The following is a 16,328-nucleotide window of genomic DNA, read 5'->3' as shown; positions in this document are numbered from 1 at the left end:
ATTTTATTTGTGAAGAAGTTCATGAAGTCATTACTAGTTAACGTTAAAGGGATTGTTGGCTCAGTAGAGCTCTGACTGTTTGTCAGCCTGGCTACAGTGCTGAAGAGAAACCTGGGGTTGTTCTTATTTTCTTCAATCAGTGACGAATAGTAAGATGTTCTGGCTTTGCGGAGGGCTTTCTTATAAAGCAGCAAACTATTTCTCCAGGCTAAATGATGATCCTCTAAATTTGTGACACGCCATTTCCTCTCCAGCTTACGAGTTATCTGCTTTAGGCTACGTGTTTGAGAATTATACCACGGAGTCAGGTACTCGGATTTGAGACCTTAGTTTTCACAGGAGCTACAGTATCCAGAGTCGCACGTAGTGAGGAGGTAAAATTATTAACAAGATAATCGACCTCTGTTGGAGTAGCGTTCAGATAGCTGCTCTGCTCTGTGTTGGTACAGGGCATTGAAGATGATAACAGTGGGTGGATTATATTCTTAAACTTAGTTACAGCACTTTCAGAAAGACATCTACTGTGATAAAGTCTACTCTCCACTGCTGTGTAATCAATTATTGTAAATGTAAATGTTATCAGGAAATGATCAGACAGCAGAGGGTTTTCAGGAAACACTGTTAAATGTTCAGTTTCTATGCCATATGTTAAAACAAGATCTAGAGTGTGATTAAAGTGGTGGGTGGGTTCTTTTACATTTTGAGAGAAGCCAATTGAGTCTAATAACAGATTAAATGCGATGTTGAGGCTGTCATTTTTAGCATCTACATGGATGTTAAAATCACCCACAATAATTATTTTATCTGAGCTGAGCACTAAATCAGATAAAAGTCTGAGAAATCAGAGAGAAACTCTGTGTAAGGCCCAGGTGGACGATAGATGATAACAAGTAAGACTGGTTTCTGAGTTTTACAGCTGGGGTGGACGAGGCTAAGCATCAGGCTTTCAAATGAATTAAAAGTCTGTCTTGGTCTTTCGTTAATTAATAGGCTGGTGTGAAAAATTGCTGCCACACCGCCCCTCGGCCTGTGCTTCGAGATTTCTGGTAGTTAGAATGACTCAGGGGTGTTGATTCATTTAAACTAACATAATCATCCTGCTGCAACCAGGTTTCTGTAAGGCAGAGTAAATCGATTTGTTGATCAATTATTAAGTCATGTACTAACAGAGACTTGGAGGAGAGAGACCTAATATTTAATAATCCACATTTCACTGTTTTACTCTTTGGTTCAGATGTGGATACTGTATTGTTCTTTCTTTGTGATTTTTTATGTTTAAGTTGTTTGTTGCTGGTTTTTAGTTTGTTTTTTGTCTGTTTGGGAGCTGACACAGTCTCAATGGAGATGGGTTTTTGGGGGGGTAGCAGGAGGAGAGAAGCTGCAGAGAGGCGTGTAAGACTGCAACTCTGCTTCCTGGTCCCAACTCTGGATAGTCATATTTTGGGGGGTTTAATAAATTGGTCCATATTTCTAGAAATGAGAGCTGCTCCATCCAAAGTGGGATGGATGCCGTCTCTCCTAACAAGACCAGGTTTCCTCCAGAAGGTTTGCCAATTATCTATGAAGCCCACATCGTTTCTGGGACACCACTCAGACAGCCAGCAATTTAAGGAGAACATGCGGCTAAACATGTCACTCCTGGTCTGATTGGGGAGGGACCAGAGAAAACTACAGAGTCCCACATTGTTTTGGCAAAGTTACACACCGATTCAATATTGATTTTAGTGACCTCCGATTGGCGTAACTGGGTGTCATTACTGCCGACGTGAATTATGATCTTACTGTATTTACGTTTACCCTTAGCCAGCAGTTTTAAATTTCCTTCAATGTCGCCTGCTCTGGCCCCTGGAAGACAATTGACTATGGTTGCCGGTGTCTCTAGCTTCACATGTCTGAGAACAGAATCACCAATTACCAGAGTTTGACCCCCGGCGGGTGTGTCGCCGAGTGGGGAAAAACGGTTAGACACATGAACAGGTTGGTGGTGTACCTGGGGCTTCAGTTTAAGACTATGCTTCCTCCTCCAAACACGTTTAGCGTGTTTGGAGGCTATAGTTAGTTTGTTGTGTAGTTATTGTTTTGTATTGTGTGTCGGTTAGACTGCTGAATTTCATATTTGATCTAAAAAAGCTGTCAAAGGCAGATTCCAGTGTAAACGCTGTCTCCACATAGAAAACTGGGCTGTTGCACCTCCAGTTGTCAGACCTGCAGGGTTTAGGCCTGTGGTGTTCTCCTCTGTCTTATACTGAACACAAACTACATTTTTTGGACTGGCACAAATAATTTGTGTGCCTTCTTATTTGATGCAGCACACCTGATTGTTCTGTAAATAGATTTAAATGGTTATATAAAAAACGCCTGAGGCCTTGGCTGCATTTTTAGGTAAATAGTACCATATAACTTTGTTGTTTGCAAAACTTGTGCATAATTTTTAGAAATGTACAATTTCTATTTGCATTTCAAGTTATGAAAATGATTCGTTAAACATGTAAAAAAAAATATAACTTTTTTCTACTCGGATTCTGAATTTTTTGTCTGAATTTAGATCAACTGTGCTAATATAGTATACCAAAATGAAAAAAATAACTCAAATTTCAGATATTTGAGGTTGTGCTGTAAATAATGATACCAAACAAGGCAAGAAAAACATATTTTAAAAGTGAAATAGAAGTAAAATCAAAAGTAGTCAAGAACGGCCAATTATACCGGGACCCCAGAGGGTTAAAAAAAGACTTGAAAGGACTTGAAATTCAAAGTTTCGGACTTGGGACTTGACTTGAAAGTTGTCTGTCTTGACTTGCGACTTGACTCTGACTTGCTTGACTTTACTTGAGACTTGACTTGTGACTTGAGGATAAAGACTTGGGACTTACTTGAGACTTGCAAAACAATGACTTGGTCCCACCTCTGGAAGACTGTACCTTGGGTGGCTTGCTAGCACCTCCTGTAGCCGTGAGATACAGCTCGAACCGTTGCCGAAACCGTCTCCAATTTTCCAAGAGGTTCCCCTGCAGCAAATCAAGTCCAGCCGGCGGCTTAAGCCCTTCCTTGTGTGCAACACTCTTGTATAGCCTTAGCAGTTCACTTCTGACACCATGTTACGATATTACTTCAGGGAGCAGACATGACACCGTCTTAGCTTCTAGCCATCACTTTTTATTATATCTCCACACCACCCTCCGGTGGCTTCCACATGAACTGCACCTTAAACAACAACTGTTCATTCATATCATGACACAGAGAGCATTAAGAGAGGAGGATGTTACTCTCAATGTTGTTGACGCATTTCAGGAGGACGCTGCTAATAAAGTTGCACAAGTACACAGTGAATTCACGTTTATTATTTACAAAATACCACAGTTTTTGTCTCGGTCGTATCATTTTATTTTGTTGTATTTATCAGCGACATCTTAAAGGCCGGTTCATGAAAATATTGTCTGACATTAAACCGGTCTGTGGCACAAAAAAAGGTTGGAGACCGCTGATCCAGGCCGAGGGTGCATTCCAAACGTCCCTCATGTCTCCTATTCCTGACACGCTTCCTTGACCTCGATGAAAACGTCACTGAGGTCAAGGAAAGGTGGGAAGGAGAATTGCTGAGGACTTAGGAAAAGAGAAGAGGCGTGCACTTAGAACTGGAACGACCTTACACTGGTGTCTCTTTAACAGGAAGTCCGCCGTGCTGAAACTACAATGTGCAGAAGACAAACTACAAAAGGCTGGTCTCGCTTCACCACAGCGTGTGTTCTTGTTTTATGGAGGTCATAGAAACGATAACAGCCTGTAAAACATATCTTTCATTCCAAAGACTGGTGCTTTAAAGGAGGAGGAACATTTACTGCAATACTACTAAAATGATGATATTACTAAAACTTTGGCTGTGTCCTAAAACTCTTCATCAGTGTCACGCTGAGCGTTCAGAGGCGAGCCCACTTATTGGTCCTCAGTAACTGTTTCCATGAAACAGCAGAAATGAAGTGAAGTCAGCTTCTGTTTCTCAGCAGTGCGCACACGGCGAGCAACGTCTCTCTGCTCAGTCTGGAGCTAATAAAACGCTCATTGTGTCCGATTAATGCCTGAATGACACTAAGAAGCCACGCGGACATTTACCCGCGTGTCACAGTAACCATGGTAACTGGGACGGTGACCTGAAGGTAAAAAAGGTTTGTGTTGTTCTGCACGTGGTACAGTTTGTAATGCTGCAGCTCCACCTGAGTCCTAATCCTCAGACCTTTGCTCGGTGGTTTCGCTGTTTTCACAGAGAAACACTTGAACCTGAGCTCACACTGGAACATGGAGCCACTAACCCGCTCGACTGCAGTAACCTGGCTCTTTGTAAATAAAGGACAGCACACTGTTAGGAGGCGCTCCTGTGATTGTAATGCCGCAGTCATTTGCGTCACTTAGTAAATCTTTCCCGCAGCACACAAAAAAATGAAATCCATCTCATGTTCTTATATTTTCCTTCTTGCTCCACCCTGTTTAGGATTTCTGTGACTGCAGTAAAATTCCTCCATCATCACTTATCCCAGCTGACCTGAAGTAAACATGAAGCCTGTAATACAACAAAGAACACTACCAGTGTTGGGGAGTAATGGAATACATGTACTGGCGTTACGTATTCAAAATACAAAATATGAGTAACTGTATTCCGTTACAGTTACCATTTAAAAAGGTGGTATTCAGAATACAGTTACTATGTTGAAATAAATGGATTACACGGCGGTACTTTCCTGTTTCATATGTTAAGTTATACCCTCTCTGCTTTTGGTAATTCCACGCTGGTGGAAACCCAAACAAAACACGCATTAAGAGGCTCTAATGCCTGTGTCTCAATCTCGCGGCCCATGTCACCTCTACTTGCGGCCCGCATAATGACATCAAGAAATATTTTTAAAAATTATTGTTCAAAAAATTACTTAATATGAAGGCAATAGGCAGAGTGTTACAGGCATTGCCCTAAAGAATGTAGCCTTATGGGCAGTGTAGCCCAGTTGTAAGTAAGCTATTAAGACTCAACTGTACACTGTGTTCGTGTTTTCCTCCGAAACAATAAGTTTCGTTGGAGCAGCCTTTCAACGCCTCTCTCTGTCTCTCGCTGGCAAAGTTGACCCAGACAACAAAGTAAAGCTAGTTTTCGGCTACAAGCTTAACATGAACCTGACGTATTGGCCAGAGGTCCCTTTACTACTGTTCGGAGCCGTGGACCTGTTTTATATACGCGTGGAATAGTTTTCTATATGAGATCACTGCAAAAAGCACAGCCTTACCTAATGTCCACCTACGGTTACTCATTTATATTAACATTTAAACATCTAGTTGGTATTGGTATGGCAAGTACCCTTCAGTAATAGTAATAAATCACACAGCAATAGTACATTCATGTAGTTGTAAAAAGCATGATAATATATTAAGATCCAAAGTATTCAGAATACGTTACTCTCATTGAGTAACATAACGGAATACGTTACAAAATACATTTTGGGGCATGTAATCTGTAATCTATAGTGGAATACATTTTAAAAGTAACCTTCCCAACACTGGACATTACTAATGATCAATGATCATACAAGCACACTTTGATCAGTTGATATAGTTTATAATGTTGATCTCATACAGCGTTCTGTGTTCTTCATGTGACGTTCAGGGTTCAGCTGTGAGTTTTACTGCTGCTGATAAAAAGCTATAAATAAATATATATACAGGTTCTGGATGAAATGGAAAAAACACTTAGATTGGAAATTTACATGATCTGCTCCGCTTTGGTTATTATGAATATGTTTTCGTGAATGGTCGGATGGGCTGTCGCAACGTATTATGGGACGCCATTTTCTCCTTCCTTTTCATAAAGATGGTCCAGTGTCTCCTCTGCTAAAGAAGGTCATAAAGGAAGGATTGAAGCTTCTTCTCCTAGTGTTTGGACAACTGAAACAGCTCTGACTATGGCTGCAAAACGAAGGAAAACGGACTTTTGGAATCCCAGAGTGGGAAAAAAAACGTCAAACACAGACAGGAAGTACCAAACAATGCACTTCCTCTAGGGTCAGCAGAGGCCCCAGCTAGTTAAACTTTATAGCAGAAATAAACATGTTTCCATCTTTAATTCTTTAAATTAGAAACAAATAAAAAAAATTACACATCAGTGCATAAAACTGCAACACGTCACTTCCTGTCAGGGTGGGGCTTTTATTTTGAAGGTCAGGGTCAGAGTCAGAGCGGAAGTTTGTGAGACGCCGCCGTGCTAACAGCGGAGGATAGTTACCTGAGCCAACAGGAGCACACACACACCTGCAGCTCCGCGCGGATCGACACACACACTCACACCGTCCCTCATGTTGCTGCGCCCCTGAAGTAGCTTCTTGAAGCTGCCCGTACACGCGGACATCTCCATGGCGACAGAGGAGCTCTACGAGGTAACGCGAGCTAATGCTAACATGCTAGCCGCAGCTAGCGGCGGAGTTTATGAAGTTAGGAAAGTCGAACAAAGTAGGCAGTTATCGACTGATCGAGTACGAGGCAGACGGTTGGAGAGAAGCCCAGAGAAAAACTACAGCTAGCCGCTAGAGGGGCCGCACGTGAGCACAGTTAGCGCTATGGTAGCTGTCTGCTAGCCTTCCGGTGTCTCTCCCTGTAACTGTCCTCGCGAGCCTGCCGGTGAGGTTCCGAGAGCTCGTGCTTGAGGTGGTCCGTGCCCTCCGGCGGAGTTTAATCGATCGTGAAGTTTGATCCGATTAGTAATCAATACCTGTAAATACTTCGCAATGTGACGTCACCAAAGTAGTGGCGTGATGCTTATTGTGGGCTCCGCCCTTTGTGTTCTCCAGGTGGAGCGGATTGTGGACCGGCGCAGGAACAGGAAGGGTCGGGTGGAGTACCTGGTCAGGTGGCGAGGGTACGGCTCTGAGGGCGACACCTGGGAGCCCGAGAGTCACCTATCCACCTGCATGGCGTATGTCCATGAGTTCAACCGCCAGCACGCCGAGCGCCACAGAGACGGCGCCTTGCTGCGCTCCACACGCAGCACGCCTAACCTTCGCTGGGGCCCCGTCCACAAAGTGCTCTGCAAGCCACATGCCTCTCGCGGCGACGTCGATGCGGACATCAGTGGTTCGGGTGACCGTAACCAGGGGAGGTCTCCTCCGAGCCCGGCTCAGTTGCTACCTGCCAACGCGCCCCGCCCCCTACAGCAGCCGCTGCCGGCTGACAGCTTTGGGTTTATGTCGGCATCTCCGGCCGGCCCCGCCCGCCGCAGCGTGGACTTGTCAAAAACCGGCATCAAGATCCTGGTCCCAAAGAGCCCGATGAACGGCCGTCCAGACACCGAGGAGTCGCCCAGCGAGGCGGCACACAGCCTGGAGGCAGGTGAGGCTCAGCTGGTCCCGCCAGAGGTCGCTCTGCTGGAGAAACCGCCGTTAGGGGTCCAGCTGGGGCCTGGAGAGGAGCGAGCGCGCATGGGGACCCGCCCCCGCAGTCAGAACCCACCACCGCCACCACGAGCCCCCATCACGCCAGCCGCCATGCGCTCGCTCAGTGGCAGAGGTGAGTCCCGCCCAGATGGGGAAAAAAGCATGCTACTGTCATGCCAAGATCAATAACTGATTCAATCAGCCATTACCAAATGATGTAATCAGTCAGCCGGACCCACAGGATCGATCCTTAGACTGATTGATCGGTTACGAGGCGGCGTCACGCTCAGGTGAGAGCAGCTGTGTTTCTAACAGCCAATAGGAGAGCTCCTTACAGCCTCAGTCTGACTAGTGATAAAGGAGAACCATATTCATTTTACAGTAAGCTCCGCCTCCTTTCTGGTGATTGGTCGTTGTCCCATTAATATAATGACCTGCTGTTTCGTCTGTGGACAGGAAGTGGGCGTTCTGATGTTCTGCATTCTCTCTCTAGGAAATTCGCCACTGATCGAGGGTGTCGCCGTTGGTGGGATGTCGGGTGTGCAGAGCGCTGTTGCTGGGGCGACCACCGTGACAGGGAAGCGGCGTCTGGAGGAGCGTTCGGCGTTCGACAAACGGCTTCGCTTCAGCGTGCGTCAGACGGAGAGCGCGTACCGTTACCGTGACATCGTGGTGAAGAAACAAGATGGCTTCACCCACATCTTGCTGTCCACCAAAAGCTCTGAGAACAACACGCTCAACCCGGAGGTGAGACCCCGCCCCTGCGGTCAGACTGCCCCCACTTGCACAGAAATTCACCTCTGTCTCGTCCCTGTCAGGTGATGAAGGAGATCCAGAGCGCCATGGCAACAGCGGCGTCGGACGACAGTAAGCTGGTGCTGCTTGGCGCCGTTGGCAGCGTTTTTTGCTGCGGGCTGGATTTCCTGTACTTCATCAGACGCCTGACGGATGACAGGAAGAAGGAGAGCATCAAGATGGCCGAAACCATCAGGTAACGCGTGGCAGCGCTGTGTGGCGTCTAAGGCTGCAGCCATTATACAGTAACTCACACGCATGCCAACGTTTGCTTCGTTTAAACTCTGTAGCGCTCCGTCGTCGGCATGGAAATGTGACGAAAACCAGACCTACAGTAGAAACGTATCTGCGAGCAGCTTGAGAGTAAAAGCTATGACATCATTCAGCCCTCTGATGACGCCGCAGCAGCAGCAGCCATAGCTCGAGGCCCGTGTTGTTGTCCATTCCTCCTCGTTATATCGATTACATACAGAGCTGAGTGTTGGTCCGTCTGCAGGTTTCATGTGACAACAGAGTGCCTCGTGTGTAAATGCAGATAAAAATCCTGTGTTTTTTATAAAAACGCAGTAGTGTGCCTTCCTTCATGGTCTTACATAAAGCTGCAGTTCTTTACTGGTCCAGTCTATACATCTGCTCATTTACTGGGGTAAATGTGGATCACACCATTCCTGATCCACGGGGCTTTTCACTGTGGTCTCGTCACAGGCCTTAACTGTGCTGCCCGATCGAAGGCTCCATCCTCCTCTTCCCTCAGCCTGCCGTATATATCTGGACAACACTCTGTCCCAGTCATGGGATTGTTTCCCAATCACTCCTGTCGGCCGGGTTTGGAATAAATATAATAACTTGGATGGTAGACTCATTCCGATCGATTGAAATTTGTACTCAAGAGTACAATGTGGAACTGGGTTGTGTGTTACTGTATCCTCTGTACTGGTGAATAATGGCACTCGAATAGTTCTGTAACTATTTCATATTCTCTCCTGGTGTAATCGAGTACCTGTCTTACATTCATTTTATAATTGACCAGAATAGTCAAACGCCTGCATCAGTACAGGCACTGAGTTAGCTGGTAGTCCCAAATAAATCAGAATGTCATCAGTATAGCAGGCTAATCAGTATTCCCCTGAATATTAACCCTTTAAAGCCGGTCGGAGCGGGCACGCTCTGTTTTGCGTAACTATTTTTAAATCCCTGTAGAACCGGAAACGCGTAAGCTAGCGCAATATTTTTTTTTTTTTGCATATGAACCCAGAGGAGTTGTACTTACATCTTATGCCATCAGCTTGTCCTAGGTCACGGTGTCCTTCCACATATAGCTTTGCAAAAATTGCATAAAAAGCGCTTGCAGGAACAAAAACATAATATTCCAGAAACACGCTTTGCCGATCCGATCAGCTGTTCGTAACACTTCCCACATTGAAACAGACGTCAGTGCGAACGATCGCATGTCCGCCATTTCCTGGCCGAAACCGGAAGTGATGTCATTTTTGCAGAAAATGTAGTTTTTTTACTTGTAGGCCTTGAAAGCCTATACTGGTGTTTTTATAAGTCATATTTGACTTGCTTGCTTTTCTGAATAGTTTCTGGGATGCTTAGAACTCGTATTGCACTGCTGGAAATAGTTTTTTTTTGATGCACATGCTGTTTTCTTTGCAAATTTGCATCATAGGATTGTTTTTCGTTTTTCCTGCAGTACATAAAAATTGGTGTATCTCAAAAATAAAACTATGAAGACACTCAAAATAAATTTCCCGTTGTTGTAAACTACTTTTTGCAACTTTTTTGTATTTAAAGTTTTGAGGGATAAACCTCTTAAATTTCTCCAAGTAGAAATATATGTAAAAAAAAAAAAATACGATTTTCAATTTTTTTGTAGTTTAATTGCAAAAAAGTGCAATAATGTAATTACTATGGACTTAATGCATACATATTATTAAAATATGGGCTATTACAGTTGTATTGATGTATAGCAACTTGAAATGCTCCCAAAAATGTCACTACAGCATGTAAAACTATAAAGTAAACTCTGGCGGACTTGGTTCTATGGTAGGTCTTAAAGGGTTAATACTTTGTCTTAAATATTGGGCCAGTGGTTTGACTGAGAGCCTCCTTTGTAACCTCTTTGCTTCAGAAACATTCGATTTTTCACTATTTCCTGTTTAGTCAGATTTTTTTTTTTTTTTTTTTTTAAACTCATTTCCTCGACTGTTGTTTTCATTTTATGTTTTTTTTCCAATTCTTTCCAAACTGGGAGCTGGTTTCACAGACTGAAGGCTCTGCCTCAGACTTTTAAATACTTGTGAAATATATAAATCTATCTTCTAAAGCAGGGCTGGGGAACTCCAGGCCTCGAGGGCCGGTGTGCTGCAGGTTTTAGATCTCACCCTGTGTCAGCACACCTGAATCACACGATTAGTTCGTTACCAGGCCTCTGGAGAACTTTAGGACATGCTGAGGAGGTTATTTAAATCAGCTGTGTTGGATCAAGGACACATCTAAACCTGCAGGACACCAACCCTCAGTTCAATTCAACTTTATTTACATAGCGCCAAATCACAACAACAGTTGCCTCAAGGCGCTTTCTATTGTAAGGCAGACCCTACAATAATACATAACCCTAATGATAACCCTCGAGGAGTTGGACACCTGTAATCTAAAGTAATCTACCCATCGATGTTTGCGTAATTAAAGGATTGCATCTCGTCGTCTTCGTCCAGAGTTATAACAGGATAAAGATGCATTTGTCATGTTCCCTGTAGTTTAGCTGCTTTTCTTTCCTCATTTTACTTCATCGGGTTTGACAGACCATTAACATTAAAAGGAAGGACTGGTATCGTGCCAGTATCCATGCTTCCACAGGGGTAGTAGACCCACTATACACATGTAAACATTACAGCTGTTCAAAACATGAACTCTTTAAATGAACAAGAGAAAGACGTGCTGACCTCCAGCTGTGTGCCTTCAGGGGGCTCTCTCACCCTCCAATAGGAAGGGCCCTCTAACGCCGTCCAGCCAATGGCCATTGTTCTAGCAGTGTTGGTTGAGTGTTCGACTCTGTGTTGCCTGTCCCATTGCTGTCTTACTGCTCGGTCAGCTGCTAAACTCTGTTTGTGTTTAAAAACTCCAAGTCTTTTCCGAAAGGCTTGTGAATTCTGTCTGTGCGCCCTGACAACCGTCGGCTACGCTCCAATAAATCTGCGACCGTTTGAGCGTCGCTGGTTGAGTCACGGAGCACCGTTCCCTCAAACCTCACCAAAACCTCATCTTTGCAAACAGGGTTTGAAATCCTCTCTTTCAGCACCGCCTTTGCTCCAACTTGTTCCCTTTGTCGCCTTAAAACCTCGCATGCATAATTATGGTGCAGGTGTTTCCAGTTCAAGCCCACGTTCCTGCCAGGCTGCTGTGGTCGTGGCGATGTGCTCTTCCCACCTGTAGCTCAGTCGAGTCCAGCTCCAGTCTTTGTCGTAGTAAGCAATCCACTGAATCCAGCATTGACGGAGGTTCCTCCTCTCGGCCTTCTTTAACAACAGCAAGCCTCTGCCTCGGGCTCTGCCAAATGACCACAATCTCCTGACATAAGACATCCCGATAACCATCTCTGTCCCTAAATGTGCTTTTCCTCTGAATCCCGGGCAGCTCGACCTGTGCAGTGTTTCCAGCTGGGTGTCGAGTGTTCTGACCGATGCGTGAAACGATACATTTTTAGATGCAAGTTGTTTCTTGTGAGTGCACGGCGTGCTGCGGGGAGGAGCCTGCTCTGACGTTTGAGTCTGAGGTTTACTTGGAGCACCTGACGGCTCGTTTTTGCTTGTCGTCCGTAAACTCTCTGCATCCTCTGTCACTTGAGAACAGCTTTGTGGTGTTTGAGTCTGAGGTGGGTTTGTGCCATAATGTGCATAGTCCAATTTTCTGGTCCGTGTCAGACGTTTCATTACCAAACCGTGTCCCTGCTACAGAGGCGGCTCCTTGTTTAGGAATAAGGTCCTGGGTTTGTGTGGACCGGTCCTTCTGTTTGGAGCTGCCTGGTTCTGTCTCGTCTTCACTAGATTCTCTGTGCTCCGATGAAAACATTTCGCTGTAAACGGTGGATTTTACGACACCACGAAACAAATGGTAGCATATAATGTGACAGACGTTTTCATTTGGTCATGTGACACAGCCCTACTTCTGCATGCTTGTCGATATCCTCGGGGCGCTGCTAGCGGCTGAGATCTGGTCACGTAGCTTGTATCGTATATACAGGTGCTGATCATTAGAATATCATCAAAAAGTTGATTTTTTTTTTTTTTTTTTTTTTAACGAATTCCATTCAAATTTCCATTTATATAGCACTTTAAAAAACAACACATGGCTGACCAAAGTGCTGAACAACAGAAATATGAAAGGAACGATAAGAATAATAAATACGACAAATAAATACCAATAATAATAACAACCTGGACTCTCATCACACCTGAGCAATGCCACAGACTGATCGATCCATGCCACGCCGCATTGCTGCGGTCATTCAGGCAAAAGGAGCCCAGCTATGTATTGAGAGCTGTTCATGTTCATACTGTTCAGTTGGCCAAGATTCCTGAAAATCATTTCTTTGTATTGGTCTTCAGTAATATTCTAATTTTCTGGGGTTTTCATTAGCTGTCAGTTCTTTCATCAAAACTGAAAGAAATAAACACTTGAAATATGTCAGTCTGTGTGGACTGAATGTATACATTAGACATCTTTCACTTTTTGAATGAAATTGGTGAAATAAATCAACTTTTTGATGATATTCTAATTTTATGACCAGCACCTGTTTTTCCTGCTGCTCGTTCCTCTTGTCGTCTTGAAGCCCTTTTAACTGGAACGCCGGGAATGCGTTCTGCTGTGCCGCCATCCCACGAAAGCGCTGACATCAGTTGTTAACAGCAATTAACATCTACACTGTCAGAGCAAAGAGAGTCATTGATAAAATGGAACCTTTTTTTCTGAAAAGCCGATGTTTTTGTGCTTGTTTGTTAGAGCAAAGTGTTTCTGATTCCCCGATGGAATAATCGCTGCATCAGTGAGCTGGGCGCTTTGACCCCTGACCTTTGTGCCCTTTTTCTCAGGACCTTCATCAACACTTTCATCCAGTTCAGGAAACCCATCGTGGCGGCAGTAAACGGGCCGGCCGTTGGCCTCGGCGCCGCCATTCTGCCGCTGTGTGATGTGGTGTGGGCCAATGAGAAGGCGTGGTTCCAAACACCGTACACGGCGTACGGCCAGACGCCCGACGCCTGCTCCTCCTTCTCCTTCCCTCGCATCATGGGGCTCGCTGCGGTCAGTCAGCTGCTTCCTCCGCTGCTAAATGTCCCGCGTGGTTTGCCTCGCAATTCCGCCTCACTTCCTGTGCTGTGTTTCAGGCAAATGAGCTGCTGCTCAGCGGTAGGAAGCTGACAGCTCAGGAGGCGTGTCTTAAAGGGCTGGTATCTCAGGTGCTGTGGCCGGGGACCTTCACACAGGAAGTGATGCTACGGATCAAAGAGCTGGTCGCCGTTGACTCGCTGGTCAGTCCCTATCTCTCTCTCACACTCTCACACACACTCACACTCACACACACACACACGTTTCCATGGTTACTGTATTGATTCCTGATCAGATCTGGTCCTGATTATCTAAAGCCTCCAAACAGGTTATGTGGTGGGGCTAAGGTCAAAGGTCGGCACTGAAGCGTCTGTGGTGAAATGTCACAGTGATACGTTTCACCCCGACGTCAGACGCTGACGCTCATCAGGTGCAGCGTGAAATTGAAATTGGCCTAAAATTCTCTAGGTGGGCGGGGTCAGCCGTGGGCTTTTTAAAAAGGGGGCCAGGCTGTTGTGGTGGTGCACACCCACCCACAGGATGCTGTCCTCTGTGACTGATGTCGCCTACACGCAGGTTTCAGGTTTCAGCGATCGGTACACAAACTCATTGATCTACTTGCTCCTATCACAGACTCTCCTTTTTCTCCTTTCTCTGTGTGGCGTGGTGTCACTTCCTGTCCTGCAGGTCCTGCGGGAGTCCAAGGCCCTAATGAGGAACACGAGTCGCAGTGCTCTGGAGCAAGCTAACGAGCGTGAGTGTGAAGCCCTGAAGAGGGTCTGGGGCTCCTCACAGGGAACCGACGCCATCTTGCAGTACCTACAGAGGAGGACTGAGCTCTGCTAGGACCGGAACTGGAACTGTGACCAGGACTCGGAGCTCTGACCGAAAGACGCCAACATGTCCGACTGAGGACGGCGCCGCCTCTGCTCTCTGTAGACTAGCCGCAGCGGGTTAGCTGGCTTGGATCCAACTCCGCTGACGGTCATCCTGTCATGGATCTCTATGCTCCTCCCACTGTACTGCGTGTTAAATGCTCTGTTTACCTCCTCTTTCTATGCTCCGCCTCCTCGTGACATCATGCCATCTGACTAGACAGAAAGATAATAAACATGGCAATCAGACTGTGAGGGCTATAGTTCGTGGATAATTGCCCCCAACTTACCCCCATGCCCACTGTCAGCTCATGACGAAGGATTGGTTTTGTTTGTAATGGTGCTAACAGATGTTAGCACGCACTAAAAGATGCTAGCACGCACTAAAAGAAGGTAAAAGATCCAAATGGAAGTTAACAGGAGCACATGGATGCTAAGAAGTCCTAACAGGAGCTAACGTAGTCTAATAAAAGCTAATAGATGCTAACAGAAGCTAGCAGCATTATCTACAGAGCATGATAATGATCAGACATACAGTTTATTTTCCAGTTAGCAGGAATCTGGCAAGGAGAAAGTGACGGTTGTATTTAGACTCAGTTGGCTCCTTGTGGAAGCCAGCCTGTGACGGGTGGGGTTACCCAGTGATGGGGAGAGCAAGGAGACAAACTGAGCGTTTCAGGAAATACGTTTTTTAAACGTTTCAGTTCAAACTTAAGGAAACTGGTGCTCTTTAGCCTGACAGACCAAACTGAGGGCTCCACCCGCAGGAGCCTGACTGTCTTCCTCAGGGCTCAACTTGGCTAACAGGTTCCCTGCTTCCAGCCTGTATGCTAATTAAAGCTAAGCTAACAGATTTCCTGCGGCCAGCTTTCATGCTAAGCTAAGCTAGGCTAACAGACTGATGGAACCTGTATGTGGGACTATCTCCTTACCTGAGATTGTGTTTACCTGGGGTCATGCGGGGTCAGGGTTAACCCTAAATAAAGTGTTTCTGTCCCTGACTTTGACCCTGGGGTCAAGATGTTGTGTTGCAGCACGCTCTTCTAAACTGTTTAGCCTGCAGGGGGCGCATACAGGTGCTACAGCGATGAATTGTGGGTAAATGGTGACCTCTGGCGGGTGGGCTGACTGTCTCAGGGTCTCTGTGTTTCTTTGCCAGAATAAACTCAGAATGTGTCACATGACGCTGTCTGGCTCTGTTTGTTACCTGAAACCAGCACAGACTGTAAACAAAGAGGGCCATGAGGCAGGGGTGCCTCCTCCATGAGAAAAGGACTTTTGATCTCAATCGCTGATGTTATCAGGACGAGGACTCCGTCCTAACGTTCGTCACACTTAGCACTCAGAGATGGAGACAGATTAGAAAGGAGGACAGGAGAGGAAGAAGGACGCTCATGGAAGTCCTCATGGTTTTAAATCTGTCACATTGTTTTTTTTTTCCATAAAGCTGCTGCTAATCAAACTGAGGCAGACTGACTGTGTTATATAAGGCTGCATGAGAATCCTCTGCAGGATGAACAGGTGAGTTTGCTGCACTGTGAGTGGTTTACAGTAGAGTGTGACTGCTGCATGTGGCTGTGGGTTCATGCTCACAGTTAGCTTACAGCAAGTGTATGGAGGGCCAGGAGTACCAAAAACAATTAAATAGCCCATTAAATAATTAAATGTTTAAGTAATGAATTAAAATGGGAAAAAATAATTTAATATTTTAAATGAAATGAATGGGCATTTAATTCATTATTTATATATGTATTTAATTAGTTCAATTGCATTTAATTAATGAAATATTTAATTTATTTTGGCACTCCTGGCCCTCCATACTGACATAGAAGCGATTCATTGACCACCAAATGTATACCGTCTGGGAAGAAGACAAAGAGCGTGCTGTCAGTGTGAAGGATGGAAATCAGCCAGAATAACTACG

The 16,328-nt window shown here is 45.3% G+C and overlaps 1 protein-coding gene across 2 annotated transcripts; it reads left to right on the top strand.

Moving 5' to 3' along the window:
• Nucleotides 1-6,181: 6,181 nt before the first annotated feature.
• On the top strand, nucleotides 6,182-15,588 carry cdyl (chromodomain protein, Y-like). 2 transcript variants are annotated; one of them, XM_031742111.2, is made up of 7 exons: nucleotides 6,182-6,413; nucleotides 6,825-7,539; nucleotides 7,900-8,153; nucleotides 8,225-8,397; nucleotides 13,295-13,505; nucleotides 13,589-13,732; nucleotides 14,217-15,588. In XM_031742111.2, exons 1-7 carry the CDS (start codon nucleotides 6,390-6,392, stop codon nucleotides 14,373-14,375), a joined length of 1,680 nt encoding a protein of 559 aa, XP_031597971.1. In that variant the 5' UTR covers nucleotides 6,182-6,389; the 3' UTR covers nucleotides 14,376-15,588. The 2 variants fall into 2 exon arrangements, with proteins under 2 accessions (XP_031597971.1, XP_031597972.1); XM_031742112.2 differs by lacking the exon at nucleotides 6,825-7,539.
• The last annotated feature ends 740 nt before the right edge of the window (nucleotides 15,589-16,328 follow it).

Source organism: Oreochromis aureus, linkage group 18 (genome assembly GCF_013358895.1).
Source record: "Oreochromis aureus strain Israel breed Guangdong linkage group 18, ZZ_aureus, whole genome shotgun sequence".
NCBI lineage: Eukaryota > Metazoa > Chordata > Actinopteri > Cichliformes > Cichlidae > Oreochromis > Oreochromis aureus.
Note: the sequence above shows the minus strand (reverse complement) of the source record. Positions and strands in the feature narration are given on the sequence as shown.